The sequence below is a fragment of the Gobius niger genome (assembly GCF_951799975.1).
Source record: "Gobius niger genome assembly, chromosome: 13".
NCBI lineage: Eukaryota > Metazoa > Chordata > Actinopteri > Gobiiformes > Gobiidae > Gobius > Gobius niger.
Window position 1 is genome coordinate 30,786,410 of NC_136864.1, and position 18,423 is coordinate 30,804,832.

The 18,423-nt window shown below is 41.9% G+C and overlaps 2 protein-coding genes across 2 annotated transcripts; one reads left to right on the forward strand and one right to left on the reverse strand.

The window, feature by feature from the left end:
* Positions 1-5,436: 5,436 nt before the first annotated feature.
* On the reverse strand, positions 5,437-12,164 carry nol7 (nucleolar protein 7). Its single transcript, XM_079569529.1, has 8 exons — positions 11,930-12,164; positions 11,247-11,307; positions 10,063-10,118; positions 7,533-7,558; positions 7,411-7,453; positions 7,119-7,234; positions 5,810-5,887; positions 5,437-5,566 (listed from the first exon to the last, which is right to left on the reverse strand). Exons 1-8 carry the CDS (start codon positions 12,055-12,057, stop codon positions 5,499-5,501), a joined length of 576 nt encoding a protein of 191 aa, XP_079425655.1. The 5' UTR covers positions 12,058-12,164; the 3' UTR covers positions 5,437-5,498.
* A 1,713-nt stretch (positions 12,165-13,877) lies between these two features.
* Positions 13,878-16,918, forward strand: epdr1 (ependymin related 1). Its single transcript, XM_079569438.1, has 3 exons — positions 13,878-14,140; positions 15,817-16,025; positions 16,709-16,918. Exons 1-3 carry the CDS (start codon positions 13,911-13,913, stop codon positions 16,900-16,902), a joined length of 633 nt encoding a protein of 210 aa, XP_079425564.1. The 5' UTR covers positions 13,878-13,910; the 3' UTR covers positions 16,903-16,918.
* Positions 16,919-18,423: the final 1,505 nt, after the last annotated feature.

The window sequence follows — 18,423 nt, forward strand, 5'->3', positions numbered from 1 at the left end:
GTAGTGAACATTGGCCATAAAAGTGGAAGAGGAAAATAAAAGAGTGTTTGAATCACCAGAATTCGTAGAGACAAATATACAAATAAAAAAAATTACAATTATTTCAATAAAGGCTTGAAAGTGTTCAAAGATATGTTGGTTTATGGTTAATATCTGTGTCATTTCTGGGCCTGTTCACAAATCCGAGTGGCAGAAAGGTCATGTTCTCTGTCTGAACAAATGACGATGGAATGACTTTAAAATGGCGTTAAAGTGTTTTTTTTTGTTTTTTTTCCAATTTGTGTTTATTTTTTTCTTCTGATTAGTACTGTGTGTGACATTTGAGTTGGAATTTATATAGTGTGGTCAAGGTTCAGTTCACTAGGCACATCTGAGCACCATTGAGGTTTATTAGGATGTATTGGATATATTAAGACCCCAATGGGACTGGATGTCTTTTGTTCACACAGAACATGATAATCTGAAATGCTAGTTTTCTGATTGCAAGGTACAGGTTCTCGGCCCGATGCTCCCTCAGACGTGTGGTTGTCAGGCAGGAAGGACGCGACAACGGGCCCCAACACTTTTGTACATCAGAGCCAGTCCGCCGCCTTCTCCAGGGCACCACCCGGCGGGGGAGGGGGTGGGAGGGGGGCGTGGGCTGCACCATGTCCTCTTCTCTTTGACCGGTGGGAAGCTGGCCTCGTGGCCAAAACCAGAGACGAAATGGACTCCCGAGCCAGGACCCGCTCCAGACTCTGTTCGTTATGAGACGTGTTTCTTATTGGAGCCTCTATCGGACCCCTCCCTTTCGATCCAATGCGTAGTGACTAGTGGCTTCTGTTTGGATTTAATGTATGTAAAGTTTGACAAAGACGCATTATTTCAAAAGAGGTAATCCCCATTCTGATGTCATAACGGTGATCCACTAACAGGAGAAAGCTGCGTTCATGGCCTCTCACAATCTGACATCCAAACCTCCAACATCTGGATTATATCTCACTAAACGTTTCTTTATTGACAAGAAGACAAGAAGAAGAAAGGCAGAATCTTTGAGTTCAATTTGAACATTTGAACACACACACAAAATGTTGTTGCGTTTCATTTTCTTTTAATCATTTTATCTGAGTGGGATGATGCTTATTAACGCTGTAAATGTGTCAGATTTAGCTCAGGGCTAATTTACATCCGCAGTCCCATGGGGTAAAAACACATCACCAAATTTACAAAAACTATAAGATTCATGACTGACTTCTACTTTTTAAATATACTCCCTCTGCAGTATGGCATGTAAATACTGGACTTCCGTGTGTCCGATGTGTGAGCCTCGTCTGCTCTTTACAGCTGAGATTCTGAGGCGACATGAACGCAGCAACAAAGCTCCACAAACAAACCTAAAGAAACTGTTGACGATGAACCTGGAAATGTCCCGGTGGAATTGACCTTTCGCAAAAGCACTGCTCCCTTATGTATGTTTGCTCGCTCCGCCAAGAAGTGGACAGGTATCATAACTGGGGAGAAGTGCGTGTTAGTGACTTTGTAGTGTAATGCCAGCACAGCATCCTCCAGATTGAAGCAAGATGGGTTGTAATGTGAAGTGGAGTAATATATTTAAAATATGCAACAAAGGGGACACTCCACTATCGTCACAAATCGGAAAAACGCTGCCTTGCCTGAAAGCGGCAGCGTCATGCGGACTGGTCATGCTCTTGGTAACTTCTCTTCTTATGTCAGTCCAGTATTGATTCAAATCTGTCCAGTCTGGGGTCTGTTCTGCAGAGAGGCTGCAGTGGCTTTGTCTCCCCCGTGGAGGCGGCTCGTAACGTAAGAGTCATGGTTCCCCAGTATAGACATAATATATTTGCCCCATGTGCTTCAGTGCAGTGACGAAAACAAATCCACCCGCGGCGGAAATATCGAAATGCTTCTGTAGAGTAAATGTGCCAGATGTTCCAGCGGCAGAAACGGCTTTTCTGTGACGATGACGAGCAACAACAGCTCATGGAACCCCTGGTGGATGATAGACGGGTATTAGCGCGGCTCGGTGTGTTTTTAGCTTGTTTGTCAAGGCGAGAAACGAGTCCATTAGTTTCAATGAGAGGTAATCTGGGAAGTGTCTGCTAGCAACGGTTGCTATGAGGTTTGGACATTGACCTTTTTGGGGCGGGGTTTTGCGAAAGGTCAACAGAGAAAGGGCCCTCTTCCTCCCTCCTAGCCCAGTGCGGTGTTGGGGGGGGGGGGGGGGGGGTTACATTTGTTTTCCGTTACACAGCTTGGGGGCGTGTCTCACGGCTGTGGGGGCCTGTCTCTCAGCTCAGTTTATTTTCCTGAATGAACAGATTATTATGTTAATTATTGTTACTTGCATTGACCATATATTTGTTGAATGCCAGGAGGACAAATTCCACAACTTATTCTAATAATAAAGGTCCCACTTCCATGGAGGCAGTTTGATTTACTGTGTCTGGAGAGACTTTCTTCCACACGTTTGTCCAAATGACGGAGTGTGCCCAGAAGTGTCATTTTAACATATTTGTTCAAGCTGAATATATTTTTATGAATATTTGTTAACCCTTATAAGGTCTATGGGACTTGTTTTCCGTTTTTAGCTGAGCCTTTACCAGAAAACATTTCTTCTAATATTTATGTACAGAAAAAGTATGGAATCACTTGAGTCTGTTCAATAAATAAATAATGCTTATTTAACAACATTTTTTTGAGGAAAAGACAATATTTTACATCATATGTTACATATTTGGGTTACCAGAACCACTGCTTTCTATGACATACAAATATAATATCCAGTCTTTACAGGCCAGGGGCCTCATTTATAAAGCTCACGTACGGACAAAAGGAGGCCAAAACCTTCCGTACGCACTGTTCTGCGCCAAAGGTGGTATTTATAGAAATCAAACTGAACGTGACATTACGCACCGCCACACACACACCTGTCGTACGCAGTCCGCACTTTAGAAACGCGGCACAGACGCGAGGAGAGGCGAGGGAAAGAGCCGAGGGGAGATCTCACTGAGGAAATGAAGTTTTGTGCACATGTTAAACGCTGAGCTTTCTTCTTTATTTAATCATCACCTTATTCATCAGAACTGGTTGGTAATAAAAATATAAAATATAAGAATTCAACCATAGGCTTTGAGTAAAGCGTTGAAATATTTTCTTCTTATACTTGAGCGTGCACGTCTTTGACAAATCTGTTCGTACTCTGTGACGCTCCATGTCCTACGGTCATGCACGGACACCGGAGCCGCTGCCGCCTCCTCAGAGCCGGAAGCAGGAAGGATCCGAACAGAACCGTTTTAACCAGAGTCTGAACTCCTGCAGAGGCCGCGCTGAGGGCTGGTCCAAGGCACAAGTCCATCTGAGACGCTGCGTAATTACGCGCTGCAGCTCCAAACCCTCCTCTCTCTCACCAACCCGGAATCTGCTCCACATTCACGCCCAAAGCGAACCGCTGCCTCGCCCCCCAACCCTGACTACACGTACAGCGAGCTCAAGAAACAATATCTGAGTGATTAAGAGCTTATTCTGTAGTTTCAGGATGTTTGAGCTCCGTGAATGGCACTGGCAAATATCACAATCAGCGTCTAAGAACGTAAAGAAGGTCCTTTAGAGTGTTTTTCCAAATGTTTTATTGATGACACTGCATGATATGTGATAAACTTCTGAATTAGTTTTTCCATTGATGATGGCACGTTGTCCAGGCCCTGAGGAAACAAAACAGCACCACACCATGATTCTCCTGCTCCAGGACTTCACAGGGTTTTGATGTTGGTGCTATTCTATTTTTCCAGGGCCTGGACAACGTGATAATCAATAGAAAAAAATGTTCAAAGATATTTTGCAGAAAAGACCTGAGACATTCACAACAGCGTGGAACCCCTGTATTAAATATCTGCTGACTCTTTTTTTTTCCAGCAGTAACTGCTTTTCTGTAGTTTCAGGACTTGGATCATTCCTCTTCACAAAACTGCTGCAGTTCAGCGAGATTCAGGGGGTGTACTTACTTATCCCTCCCTGTCCTGTGAAGGTGTACATGTTATGGCCAATAAAAATATGATCAAATGTAAATATTTGGTTGGTGTTAGTTCAAGCTGACAGTTTAATCATTTTTATGATGTAACTGTGCTTTGAGAGACGTATCCTGGACCTGTGTTCTTGGACTTCATGATGCTTCTGCTCCACAATAGTCTATAACAGACCTCTGAGACATTAGATTACACACAGGTAGACTCTATTTAGTCATTGGGTCAACATGTGATCATTCAGAAATCATCAGGAAACTTCTGAAGGCACTTGGTTGCACTAAAAGGAAAGGTTAATAGATACTTTTGCACACACCCCATTTTTTTTATTTATAAAGAAATTCAAAATCGTGCAGAAATTTCATTTTACTTCGCGATTGTGTGTCACCTAGTGTGTGTCTTTTATGTAAAATTTCAACTAATATATTTATGCTTGTGGTCCATAGTGTGGCAAAATGTTAAAAAGTGAAAGGATACTTTTTCAACCCACTGTATGGAGCTTTAGTTTCCCCTCAGGGAGACTGACAGAAGTGCTGTTGTGACTGCACACATCTGCGACCACCATCATTCATGCACACACATCATTCCTTCTGGCCTGTTGTATTGTACATGTTTTTAGTGGTACCTGGAGGAAACCTACACAGACATGGGGAGAACATGCAAACTCCACACAGAAAGGAGATGATCGTGGCCTTCAGGAAAGACACAGCCCAGTCTCTCCCAAACCCCCATCTCCATCGTGGACTCACCATCACCCAGGACCTCAAATGGGAGCCAACCATCAGCTCCCTCATCAAGGAGACCCAGCAGAGGATGTTCTTCCTGTTGTAGTCTTATAGTTTAAAGTTTGTATTGTTTATTTATTGAAGTTAAGTGTTATGTTTCATGTTGCACGATTGAACCGGGGAAAAAAATCCTAGTAGTGAACCTGTTCTTAACCATGGCAATAAACCAGAAAACAAATCCACTTTTGTAAAACTATGGTGTTATAAAGCAGATGTTCTAGTTAATGTTGATGGCTGGGGAAACAAAGCTCAGTTGTGCATGTGTAAATCGCATAGAAAAGCGGAGTCTGCCTTCATGATTCCACTGCACAGACTTGGATCATCTTTACAGGAAAGGAATAGATTCATGTTAGAACACAAATAAGGTAAAAACCCTTGATAAACAGCAGGTTAATAATATGTCCAACAAGTCTGTGGCAATGAAGTATTTAAAAGTTCATGTCCTCATTCCGAAGAGACTAAATAAATGCTGTAAACTGACAACTTTCACATTGTGTAGTAACGATTTAATCACAATTACAAAACAGTTGAACAATCTCACTCATGTTAATGAAATATTTACAAATCCATCCTGCGGTGAGCTTGGACTCCTTCTCGGCGTCTGACCTGAGCTGGATTTTAGAAATCTGTTCACACCTCCGGTCCTCCACGTACCAAAGTCCAGGTGAGTCTCTCCCTCCTGAGGCCCGGACCTTCACACCGTCTGCTGCTTTTGGATCCAGCGCTGCTTCAGCTTCTCCGCTTTGGCTTTCTTTTTAGACGCTGCAAACACAAGTCTGTGAGGAGCAAGCTGCAAAAACCTCATGGAATTAAGTCCTATACTTTTAATGCCCAAATACTAGATTTTTAATGCCACAAGCACGAACTCCTGAGGGGACACTTTTATATCCAAAAGCAAATGGGTTCAGCAGGCAACTTTCATACAAACATTTGCAACAATGTAAATAAACGTAGGAACCAAACCTAAACACGCTCTTTACACGTAAGAAAAGTGCGGTCACTCACCCCAGTCCTTCCTGGTGAACTGCACCGCGGCCCGTTTGTGAGGGCCCTTTTTGTTCTGCAGCGACAGCAGCTCATTATCTAAGGAGACAAAGTGACAGTCGCTTTAGGGGCTGTGCAGAGAGAAATCAAACGGAGCATCTCAGGAGGTGTTAAAGGTCTGACGAAGAGGTGATGATGAAGGGATTCATAACATACAAGTCACTGTTGTCACATGACTCTTTTAAAGGCTGACTGTGATGTTCCCTTTAAAGTGCCATGCGGTTAGAACAGCACATGATCAGCTCAACAAAGAAACTTTTGCTGCTCGCGTTGTGACAGTCTCCACCTGTTTCAGCAGCTTTCAGGCGCCGTCCCTTTGTCTGCTGTTTACTCCGAGACGCTGAGCTACATCAGCCGTGCCATTGGCGCTACCGCAGTGCCTCATGGGAAACTGGAACATCGACCTGTCATGGAACTGTGGGTGGATACAAGCTATAACTGGCGCATGACATCTCTGCTTTTTTAGACTAATGTCTAATGCATTGTCCCTGATCAAATCAATACAATTCTAATTCAAAATGTGGTTCTAAAGAGTTTAAATAACGCAATTTATCATCAGGCTGCACATAATATACACTGTAATCCAAATGATTATACAAATTGTATTTCAGTGTCATAACGGTAAAAAATAAAAGTTTTTCATGAAACTCATGGATGATATTGTGTCTCGGGGCTCTTTGAATCACTGACATTAATCTCAGAGACCTGGGGTGATTAGTTTTCAGGTTAAGCCCAGTTAAGGGAAAAACTACTGAAAAAGGATGCTCCACTTTATTAAGCAGATCATCATTTTCATCATAGTTGAAATATCGAAGGTTTTAATACCTAGTCCAAGGCATTCAGAAAGATTAAGAGTAATCATTGTAGCTGTATCAAAGAGATTTGTGGCTGATTCAGAGAACACATAGGTTTGTGCAGATAAAGGCACACTGAGGACAGCTTCTGCCAGACAAATACATCAGATTAAGAGAACAGCTGCTACAAAGCAGACTTGAAAATGATGCTGACTGTCATTTGAGTTGACTATTTAGAACATTTGAGAAAAATAAAATGTACATAATAATTTGGAAAGAAATGATCTCGCATTACATCACAGACGTCCGTTTTGACAAATACTTGAATTAGTATTAGTAATTTCCTATGATTCTTTTTTTGTATTAAGAGCCAGATCACATTTTCAGACGTCCAGGAGAGAATACTGATGCATTGCTAATATAAGTCTGAACTCCAGGGTTAGCGGCGTTTCTCATGGAGAGGCTCGGTGTCTCACTTGTGGTGCGGCCGCTCTGAGGTCCGTACAGCCTGGACTGGAGGAAGTCCTGAGCCGCCTGCTGCTGGGAGGACGTCTGCTGCGTGGCTGTGGTGACTGTGTACGTGTCCTTCAGGCTGAAAGAGCAGATACAGTTATCCACAATCCATGTATGTTATATATAAACTAACCATCATTCTGATTCCAGTTACGTCTCTGAAATTAACCTTAAGAAAAGCTGTTTTCCCTAAAGTAGAGTGTGGTGGTGAGAATGTTGTAGACGTTTAGAAAACAGACTAATTTCCATGCATACCTTCGTGAAGATGCTAATTTGGTTTGCTCTGGTTCCACTGGATCTGAAAGTGAAATATGAGCCAAAGTCAGAATTTACCCAAAGTCAGCTTTAAGTTAAGTCCCGAATGATCAAGAAAGTACCTTCATCTCTGGCGTCTTCCTGCGTCCTGAGGGAAGAAAACAGAGATTGAAAACAGTGGACTTTGACACAGCGAGGATCGGGGCAGAGTGTGAAGTATTACAAATGTTTCACACACTTTTGACTGCTTCTTTGGCGTTTTTTTGGTGTATTATTTATCAGAGTGGTGGCGGTGATTATACTAATCCATTTTTTCAACAATCCAAAGTATTTAAAGACTTCAAAATGTGAGTGCGTAGAGGGAGAACTTTGCAGAGCTACACAGGACAGAACCACGACGTCACAGAGATCTACTCGCAAAATAACTGTCATTTACATTTTTAAGAAACACTACAAAACAGCTACATTTTACATGTATATTTACTGTGCTTTTTTGTACGGAAAGAATTCCAAACTGTGCCCTCCAAATAGTTGCCTAACTGTTAGACCCCGAATGATCAAAACATACACTCCTTCTCCCTTGGACCTCCTTTAGTTGGATAAGCAATAGCTCCGCTGTAGCAGAATTAGGACTTAAGTTTGAATGTTCAGTTGGCAATTATGTCTCTGGGAAAGTCGCACTGAGATCCAGAGTCCCAGACCTAGAGCAGAAGCAATAACTAGGGGTGGCCGTCTTGAACCAGTGATTGGGCATTGGTTTGAAGTCCCATAGCGTTTCAAAACACGCATGTCACGTGACCCGGGCTGTGTGTTCATGATACAAACACTTGACTGTGTTGAACCTCGGTCAGACCTTTCTCCATGTCTGTGGAGTGTTTTAGTGCGATGCGTGAGTGCGCTCAGATGGCGTAGTGGGTAAAGGTGCTGCACGGGTCAGGTCCAAGCTCTGACAGATCACTAAAACGACAATTTCAACTTAGGGCCTCCAAGCTTTATGTTTAAATAATTGTCAATACATGTTTTATAAAAACAAGAAAAATAGATTTGCAAAAAGAAGCATCAAGTTGAAAACATTTATGACAGTTGCTTCATTTATCTATTTTTTGAGTATCTCAGTAAGAACAATGTAACAACAATAAGAGAAATGTTCATATTTCAATGGGAAATCAAATCAAACAGAATGTGGTTTTATTTCAACCACAGGCATATCAATAACATGGTTAAATCCTAGGGCTGAAACAACTAATCGATTAATCGATTACTGAAATAGTTGACAACTATTTTAGTCATCGATTAATCGTTATCTGGTTCAGAGACCCAAATAGAGCAAAAATGACATGAAAATGTGGTCATTTTGATGAAAACCTACTTTGTAAATATAGGGCATGTAGCGTTTTGTACATTGCACATTTCATGAATATCTGTCTGTGCCTCATCCAATCAGAAAGCAGATTTAGCATAAAAACCCTCAAACCCACAAACACTTACTTTAAGTCCACTTTACATGTCCACTTAAAAATAAAGGACTTTTAACCAGGTGTCGGAGTGCCTCAGATTTTTCCCTTTTTTGCAAACACTTACTTTAAGTTTACTCCTTCAACACGTCCTCAAGCGGCGCCATTTTAGCTTAATGTGATAAGTTATTTGAAAAAATAACATTTTTATACACCATTCTCAGCCAAGCGATTAATCGCAAAAATAATCGGTAGATTAATCGATTACCAAAATAATGGTTAGTTGGAGCCCTATTAAATCCTGAAACACCGTAAATGCGGTTGTAACTGTGGAGTGATTGTTTCAAACTGTGATTCTGGCCCTGGCACAATCGCTTCAACTGCTTCATGAGGCTTCACTTTGCCCATCCCGAGCAATAACAACAGAGCTTTGTCCTGTCAGTAGTTTTTAATAGTCTTGGGCTGCGTCCGAAACGAGCAGATTGGTAAGAGCTCTTACGCCAAACCGGATGTGCGTCAGCGTCCGCCATGGCAAGAAGCTTCCGAATTGGTAAGTCAGTTAGGAAGTGGTTAGTAAAAGGAGCCTTGATGCTAACTATCATAGCCACTTTAGCATAGGGACCTCTGATGCTAACTATCATAGCCACTTTAGCATAGGGTCCTCTGATGCTAACTATCATGGCCACTTTAGCATAGGGACCTCTGATGCTAACTAACCGGTGATTAGGAGCTATGTGCCATCCCACAAGCCACTGCGCCAAACCCCCCCACCCCCCTCGACCCCACCCTCGAGTGATTCATGCGCAACCACTGTTGATTGACAGGAGCACATTTAATAATAAAAATAATAATAATTAAAAATTAAGGTTCTGCACAAGCCAAACTTTACAAAAGTGACAAAATCCATGTTGTCGTCCCCACAGCTCAGTCACATGTCAGTGTTAAAGAGGAAACTCAGGAAACGGATTAAATGCTTTTGTTTCATTTAGTAGAAACTTAAGCCACATGGATCATTTGCATAATGTAGCTTTAAGAAACAGCTGTTGAAATAAAATAACACTAAAAGGGAAATGTTTGGATCATTTGGATTTATTTTTCTCCTTAAATGTCTTTGTTTAGACTAACTAACTAGACTCACTAACTGCATAGATCTAACAGTCGACCCATGAAAGGTTAAGGAGTTCAGACGCAGCCTTACTTTGGAGCAGCAGAGTCCACTTGATCCAACACATCTGCGGGGAGGAGCCTTCTCTTCTGCAGGAGACATAGGAACTGTTATGTCACACATCCTTGACATGATGATCTCTATGAAAGACTGAAATACTGTAAGGCCGGCTGCACCGTGGACAGTTAAACCATCTACATAATGCAGATGACCATCATGTCACTGATGGAGCAACAGCGCCTATCAGTCACGTGTTTACCGTGTGTGTCCAGACCCACCGTCTTTCACACAGAAAACAAGTGGGTGTGGTTTACCAGGCTGGTGCTGGGACCACCATGTTTCCTGTGTTCTTCTTGTCAGGGGGTAGCCTGGCTAACACAATCACAAGTGATATTCAGTCTGGGGACCACCAATTCATTTTCTCGTAGGAGAGGTGTGGTTTACGACCGTCCATAGCCGTTTATTGGGCGCTACACATGTCTATCATCGATCTGCACAAGGCCACAGCCAATCGTATCATCGTATCAGATGACGTATGACGTACCCGCTGTAAACTTTTGAGCTAAACGATTTAGAACACGGCCTAAAGCTTGATCGAAAAATAGCATCGCGTCTGCAGCTGTCATGTTTGATCCGTAAATAAACTTTTTTTTAAATCCGTAAATAAACTACAAGCTTCCGTATATTGAATAGCTCGTCATCATCTTGCCGTCCCTCCTCGCTCTGTGATTGGTTCCCAAATCCATGCGAACATTTGGGCCATGGTCCCCAGGCTGCTGTGCATTTCCAAATGATTCGAGCGCACACAGCAGTCTGGCGTTAACCAGGTTAGTCAGGGGGAGCTTCTGTGATCATTAGGAGGGATCTAATGATAATGACCTCAGAGATATTAGGGGAGAGCGGGAAGGGTTGGGTCACAACCTGCACACTCTCCAAAATATTCAATAAAAACAAAATAATATTCACCATGACCTGGGAAGGTTGGGTCGGTATTCTGAAGGGTAGAAACTTAACTGTTTTTAAAAACATAGTTTACGATGTGAAGGACCTGTTTCATATTTCAATATTCTAATATTGGGGGGGGGCTTTGTGCTCTGGAGGGTAGGAGCCTACTCCCTGGTTGTCTGTTTGTCTTTTATGTTTGGTGGCCTTCTTAGAGCGTGAAACATGACCTCCTAAATGGGCCACTGTGTGTGAGGGGATGCAGTGTGTCGGACCTTCTGCTGCTGAAAGAGCTCCTGTCTCTTTCGCCTCCTCTCCTTCAGCTGCTCCTTCTCCCTGAAACAACACACCAACATGCCATTAACACTTCCTGGATGACTGAGAGCCATCACAACAATGCCGTCAACATAACTTTATTTATCATGTGAAAAATGAAACGCAAAAAAAAGCAAACTAAAAGTGATCCAAAAGACATCCCCAGCACAAACCTGGATTTATAATGACGAAGGTTCAAGCACTTTGCCCTGTGCTATAGCACACATGTCCAATATACCAAGGCTCCAGCTAAGTTGCTCAAAAATTTGAGCTCACCTATTGCCTTAAATCAGAACATACTAAAACATTTTTCAGTGGACCAAAGTCAAAGGTCTGCCAGGTTTACAAGAGGACATGTGAGCAGGCAAAAAATAAGCTCAAATAAATCATCTTTTACTAACTTCAATGGACTCTAATTTTGGAAGACACACTCAAGCAACTCCTACACCTTCAACCAATGTGGCAAATCAACCAGTGCGATGCCATTTTAACAACAAACAAGGTGGAGAAGATGAAGAAGTGTGTAGGATAGACCTTTGTGATTTGCTTGAGATCATTAAATCTCATATTGGCCGAACCATGACGAAGGCAGTAAGTTGTTTTTCCTCCACACGGCGGCCAGAGCCTGAGCAAGCTCGCTCACCTTTTGGCCGTGTCCAGGGCGCTCTTCACGCGGCGCAGGGCCTCGTTTCTCGCCGATTCAAAAGTCATTTCTTCAGGCGCTTCATCGTCAGAGAGCTCCAGGGACAAATCCAACTCTTCATCGGTCATTTTCAAACTTCAACAGTATTCCCCGATATTATAATACGCTATTCACCCACGAACCCACGTTTCCTCTGCGGCTGTGGCTCGTGCGTCATCACCCTGCGCCAAACTTGGTTTGGTTTGTTTACGCGCAACAAACTCCGGAACAACAGCGCCTCCCCGCGGCCAAAAGAATTATAACTCACATTCTATATATTACAACAAAGACCGTGAGATCCAGGTTTGCTCAAACAACTGGACAAAAATAAGAAATCAAATTTAAATGTTTACGTTAATGTAAAATGCTCCATGATAAATAGGAGTTAGCAAGTTTACAGCAGCTGATTGATGATGATGATGATGATGATTATTATTGATGATGATGATGATAATAATGATTGATGATGATGATGATTATTATTGATGATGATTGATGATGATGATTGATGATGATTGATGATGATGATGATGATTGATGATGCTAATAATGATTAATGATGATGATTGATGATGATAATGATTGATGATGATAATGATTGATGATAATGATGATAATGATTGATGATGATTGATGATGATGATTGATGATGATGATGATGATTGATTATGATGATGATGATGATGATGATTGATGATGATGATGACTGATGATAATGATTGATAATGATTGATGATGATTGATGATGATGATTGATGATGATGATGATGATGATTGATGATGATGATGATGATGATGATGATGATGATGATGATGATTGATGATGATGATGACTGATGATAATGATTGATGATGATTGATGATGATGATGATGATAATGATTGATGATGATGATGATGATGATGATGATGATGATAATGATTGATGAGATTGATGATGATGATGATTGATGATGATTGATGATGATGATAATGATTGATGATGATTGATGATGATGATGATGATGATGATGATGATAATGATTGATGATGATTGATGATGATTGATGATGATGATGATGATAATGATTGATGATGATGATGATGATGATGATGATGATGATAATGATTGATGAGATTGATGATGATGATGATGATTGATGATGATGATAATGATTGATGATGATTGATGATGATGATGATGATGATAATGATTGATGATGATTGATGATGATGATGATGATGATTGATGATGATTGATGATGATGATGATGATGATGACTATGATGATGATGATGATGATGATGATGATGATGATGATTTACAGTTGGATTTTTTTTTTTTATTGACTTTTTTTTTTCAATAAAAACAAATATAGGCCTAAGCATGTTTTCCTGTTCACTTCTAAATAGATTATGTGGCAGTTTTGTGAATCCAAAAAACGATCAGTTTTCGGATTTTTTTCTCTCAAAGAGGCTTTTTCTTTTGGTATCATTATTATTAGGCAGAATGTATAAAGACAAATACAAAATATGCCAGAAGGTATAGCCGTACAATTTCAAATACTGCATTTTTTACAAATATTGACAGTTTTCAAAGCCTTTTTGTTATCACATTGAGTTTCTGCTTGGGGTACATTTGCGAATATAAAATGTGGATAAAAGTAAAAAGAGTAGATTAATAATGATTTAGTCATAATTGACAATATGTCTTATGTCTCATTTCTTTACTTTCTGAAACAAAAAATACAAAATTCCCATTTAATGACCTTTAATGACAGACGTGTCTCTGGATGAGTTATATCGGCCCCGCTCTTCATCACATTCTAGAACGTGAACGCGGATCGGGCACGGCTTTACGCGTGAATCCAACGCCGGAAGTTCCTCCCCCGCCCCCCCTTGTTACTCCACAACGGTCCGTTATCCCGCACACAGCAGGTGCACGGTAACGGGATAGGCAGCGCCATGTCCAGACTCCCGCCTCTGATCGTGTTCCTCTCCGCGGTGCTGCTGGCCTCAGAGCCCCGCATCGCCGCCGCGCCCTCGCCCTGCCTGGCCCCGGGACAGTGGGAGGGCCGCTGGGTGCAGTACGACCACAGCACCGGGAGGAACAGCCGCGCAGCCGTCTCTTACGACGCCCCAAACCAGCGGCTCCGAGTCCTGCAGCAGCACAAACGGCACACGCCTTGTCAGAGGTACGATCCTCATCCATGTAGCGCCTTCCCTTGATCTTACTGTGGGCTGCGCAAAACTGCCACATCCTGGAGGATAGAAATGCTTAATACATGCACGAACTCCTACAGAGGCGTTCTATCAACATGTTAATGTTGTGTATATGACGCAACGTAATTACGCACACACACCGTGCGCAAATCAAACGGTTTAACCTGGAAGGCAGTTCATGAGTTGGCAATCACAGGTTAAAGGCACTATAGGCCTACCTGATTTTTTTTAAAGTGATGGAACAAAATGTGTCCTTTCCTCCTTTAGTATATTGTAGACGCAGACAGCTGAAGGAAAAACGCTCACTAAGCATTTGGATATAATTTATGAACTTGCAGGCTACTTTTCTAGTATTTTTGTGACAGTAAGTTGTGTCATGTGTCTATAAGAGTGTTTTTCAACCACTGTGCCGTGGCACACTAGTGCGCCGTGAGATATTGTCTGGTGTGCCTTGGAAAATTATCCAATTTCACCTAGTTGTGTTTTTGAAAAGAAATTCATTATTATCCGCAAATAATGTACCGTTTTCGAGTGTCTGTGCTGTCTAGAGTAACCATGTAATAAATACTCCATGTTAGGTCGCTCATTTCTTTGAAACAAGAGAATTAGTGATGCATGGATGCGGCAGGTGGCGGTGACTGTGGCACTGTGGCCAAATCCGGCCTTCCAGCACAGCACCTCTGGCCCTCAAGATGATTTTGAGAAACATTATTACACTAGTCAGAGAGTATTTTTAACATTATTAGAGTTAAATGGGAGAAAGAAAGGTAGAAATACTGTGAATACACCCAATGAGGTCATATATTATGTACAACGCTGGCATTTGAAGGAAGTGCACTGGGAAAAGAATAATCGTTTAAAGGAAGAAATGACATAAATCTACTTGAATTAACAGATTAAATCTAAGATTTCAGTAGATTTGGTCTGGTTTTAGACAAGATAAAACCGTAGTAGTAGTTATTCTCTTAATTCAGATAAGTTTGTCTGATTTCAGGTGGGTTTTATTCTTGTTTCATGGCACTACAGCATTTGTATCTTGGATTAGTTCAAATCGACTCAAATTCAACAAAGAAGAACTTTAATTCTAGCAATTTTAAGTCATTTATTTAATTTAAGATGGTCATTTTTGCAGTGTTGTGCTTTACTTTGGGCGAATAATCAGCGGCTTCGGCCCTCGGTCTGTTTACAATAAACAGCTATACGGTGTTCCTACATCACACTCTGATGTGAATGACTGAATATAGGCTACAGGGTTACATTTTTTTTATATTTTCTGCTGGTGGTGTGCCTCGTGATTTTTTCAATGAAAAAAATGTGCCTTGGCTCAAAAAAGTTTGAAAAACACTGGTCTATAAACTCCTCTCTGTGAAGAATTGGGACGCTGCCAATGTCTTCCGAAAGTAGGAATTAATTTAGACAAGTTAACATTTTCATTTAGTGGCTTCGTCTTTCATTGTTTGTCATAAAAAAAAACAAATATAGGGAATTAAAGTTAGATAAGTTAGTGAATTTCACAAGTCTGATATAACAAATATCTGGAAGCACTATAGGCTACTAGTCATTATTATTCATTGACAATCGGCGGTGGTAAACGTGCACTTTTTCACGAGCGTTCAGCCACACGGTCACTGTTGTGTCTGTGTCTCAGGTATTTCGAATTCATCTACCTGTACCAGAGCAGAGTGTTGTTCCAGATCGATCAGAAGACCAAAGAGTGTGCTAAGCTCCCCCTCAGCCAGGCCTGGGACCCATACGATGTCCCGGACAACTCCACCTTCGAGGACCAGTACACAGTGGGGGGCCCAGGGGACAGCGTGGAGGTGCAGGAGTGGTCCGATCGCAAGCCAGCTCGCCAGCGTGAGTCCCGCCCCTTTTCTCCTATCAGTTAACATGGGACTGGAGAAGTCCAGATAAAATCCGTTTCTACACGAAAACAAGGCTGGTTTTAGGCCGTGCAGAGAAACGGTGCAGAGTTGACATGTTGGGCATTTTACACAAATCAATAAACTAAACATCAGATTTGAGCAGCGAACATTTTCCCTCGTTCTCCGCTTAAATAAATGGAGTGTCTGCTGATATTAAATATAATATATAAGTAGTTCTCCAGTAAGTTTCTTACAAACAAGATGATCTATTTATGAACTGTAATGGGAAAACATTAACCAGGAATAACTATTAGAGTGAACCTGGCCCCCCATCAAACTCAAATTTAAATGAAAAATATGTCAATCGTTTGTGCTACGTTTGTGCTGTTTTGTGCTGTAAAAAAAAAAAAGCATGCCCATATTTTAGTTGGTGAAAGTTGTGTTTTTAAAGCGGTGAAAGACAAAACTGGTATTGATTCAGTATGGGATATCTGTGACCGATAGCTGATATTGTATTTTTTCGGGTATCGACTCTGTTATCTGATACCAGTATCGGATCAGTGGCCCTGTGTCCACTTTAAAACTCATGCCATCCAAACATGAGCATATACTGTATTAGCATAGTGATTTTATGGACCTACATATCTGACAGTTAAATGTCTTTGTGTATCTCAGATGAGACGTGGGTGGGCGTGTATACGCTGAAGGACTGTTACCCGGTGCTGGAGACCTACACTCTGAACAGCAGTGTGACCACCTCCACGCGCTTCTACGACCTGCGCCTCGGCATCAGCGACCCACAGGTGTTCACGCCTCCGCCCACCTGCGGAGCGGCCCGGCCACGCCTCCTAAACCCCGCCCACTGCTGAGCTCCTGCCCCGCCCACTGCCGACCTCCTGCACATGTGCCTTAGTTCTGGACCCGGGGTAACTTTCAGAGCTGCCGGGCGGGCGTCGTTTCTGTCACTGCTGCTCCGTGTGTGGCCCATGCCATAGATTTGTGTCTAAGGTGAGACATATATTGAGCCGGCCGACTAAAAGAGCCACAGGCATGATGGGAACTGAAGCAGTGTCAGCAGTGAATACCGAGTCTCCAAGTGTGTGGTCATATATAGTAGATAAATATCAATGGCTTGGATCGTTCTCTCTATACAAGCTTGAAATTCCTCTTAAATTGCCACAGTGGAACATTATTCTTTCACTGTACACGCAATGCCATAACTGCCCTGGAGCTAATCCGTGCCCTGGGCTCCCCCGGTCTCCACCAAACGCTCCCTCACACACCACATTCATACACTGGCAGGGGAAGTGGTTTGCCATGTTTTTGAGTAGAAATCCATTGTGAGCTTTTCTAACGAAGCAGGCAGAGCTCTTGGTGATGATTTAAACCATGTTAATCTGTAGTGTTTTCCTCTTCTTCATTCTAATGTAGTGTGCCCCCACTAATCCTTTTTTTAATAAGAATTCTTTCACTTACCGCTAAAATCTTTGTTGTACTGTTTGTTTGAGTAGAAGTCCCAGGGCAACTGTCATGGTCAGGTCTATGCTCAGTGAGGCCTCATCTCTGTGCTCAGACTGATGTTACAGTCTGTGCCCATGAATCAGGCTTCAGACCAATAAATGTCAGTCATTAGAACCTTTGTGTGTGTTGGTTATTGTCACGGTAAATGCTTGTATACATTACATATGCACCCTGTGCCTCTGCAGGTCATCCACCATCTTTTTTTCAAATGTTCATTGTAGTGACCCAGAGTCCAGACGAGGGTGCTGTGGGATTGGACTGAAACCAGAGGGGGGTAGAGCTCAGCAGGGGTGGGTAGAGGAGCTAAAACATTTACTTTAGTTAGAGTAACTTCACTTTGATATAAGTTTTGCTTCAAATAGTAACTCATGGAAGAGTAAAAACGTAACTGGAAAATTCTGCTTGAGTCCTGTGAATATTTGAGTGACTTAGTGATTTACGATTCAGGCGTGACGTAAATGATGAGAAACACAACATGAAATGATGTAGAAATCAGAGTATTTCCAAAGGAAATGTTTGTGAATACTCTCATTCATCCAGGGGGTATGCATCATAGAAAAGGTTCAATCATCGACTGGGCTGGGTTTTGGTAAAGTTGAGGACGTTTCGCTTTAAGTCACAGAAGCTTCTTCTTAGCTCTTCAGGTCAGAAAAGACACAAGTCCACTCTTTTCTGACCTGAAGAGCCGGAGGGATAAGCTACTTTTACTGGAGTAAGAGTACAGATACTTCATTGTAATTTTACTCAAGTAGCAGTAAAAAGTATGCTAAAACTACTCTAAGAATTACTTTATAAAGCTACTCAGGTACACGTACTTAAATGTAACTGGGTACTAATCACCTCTGGTACTCAGTACTCAAGTACTCAAC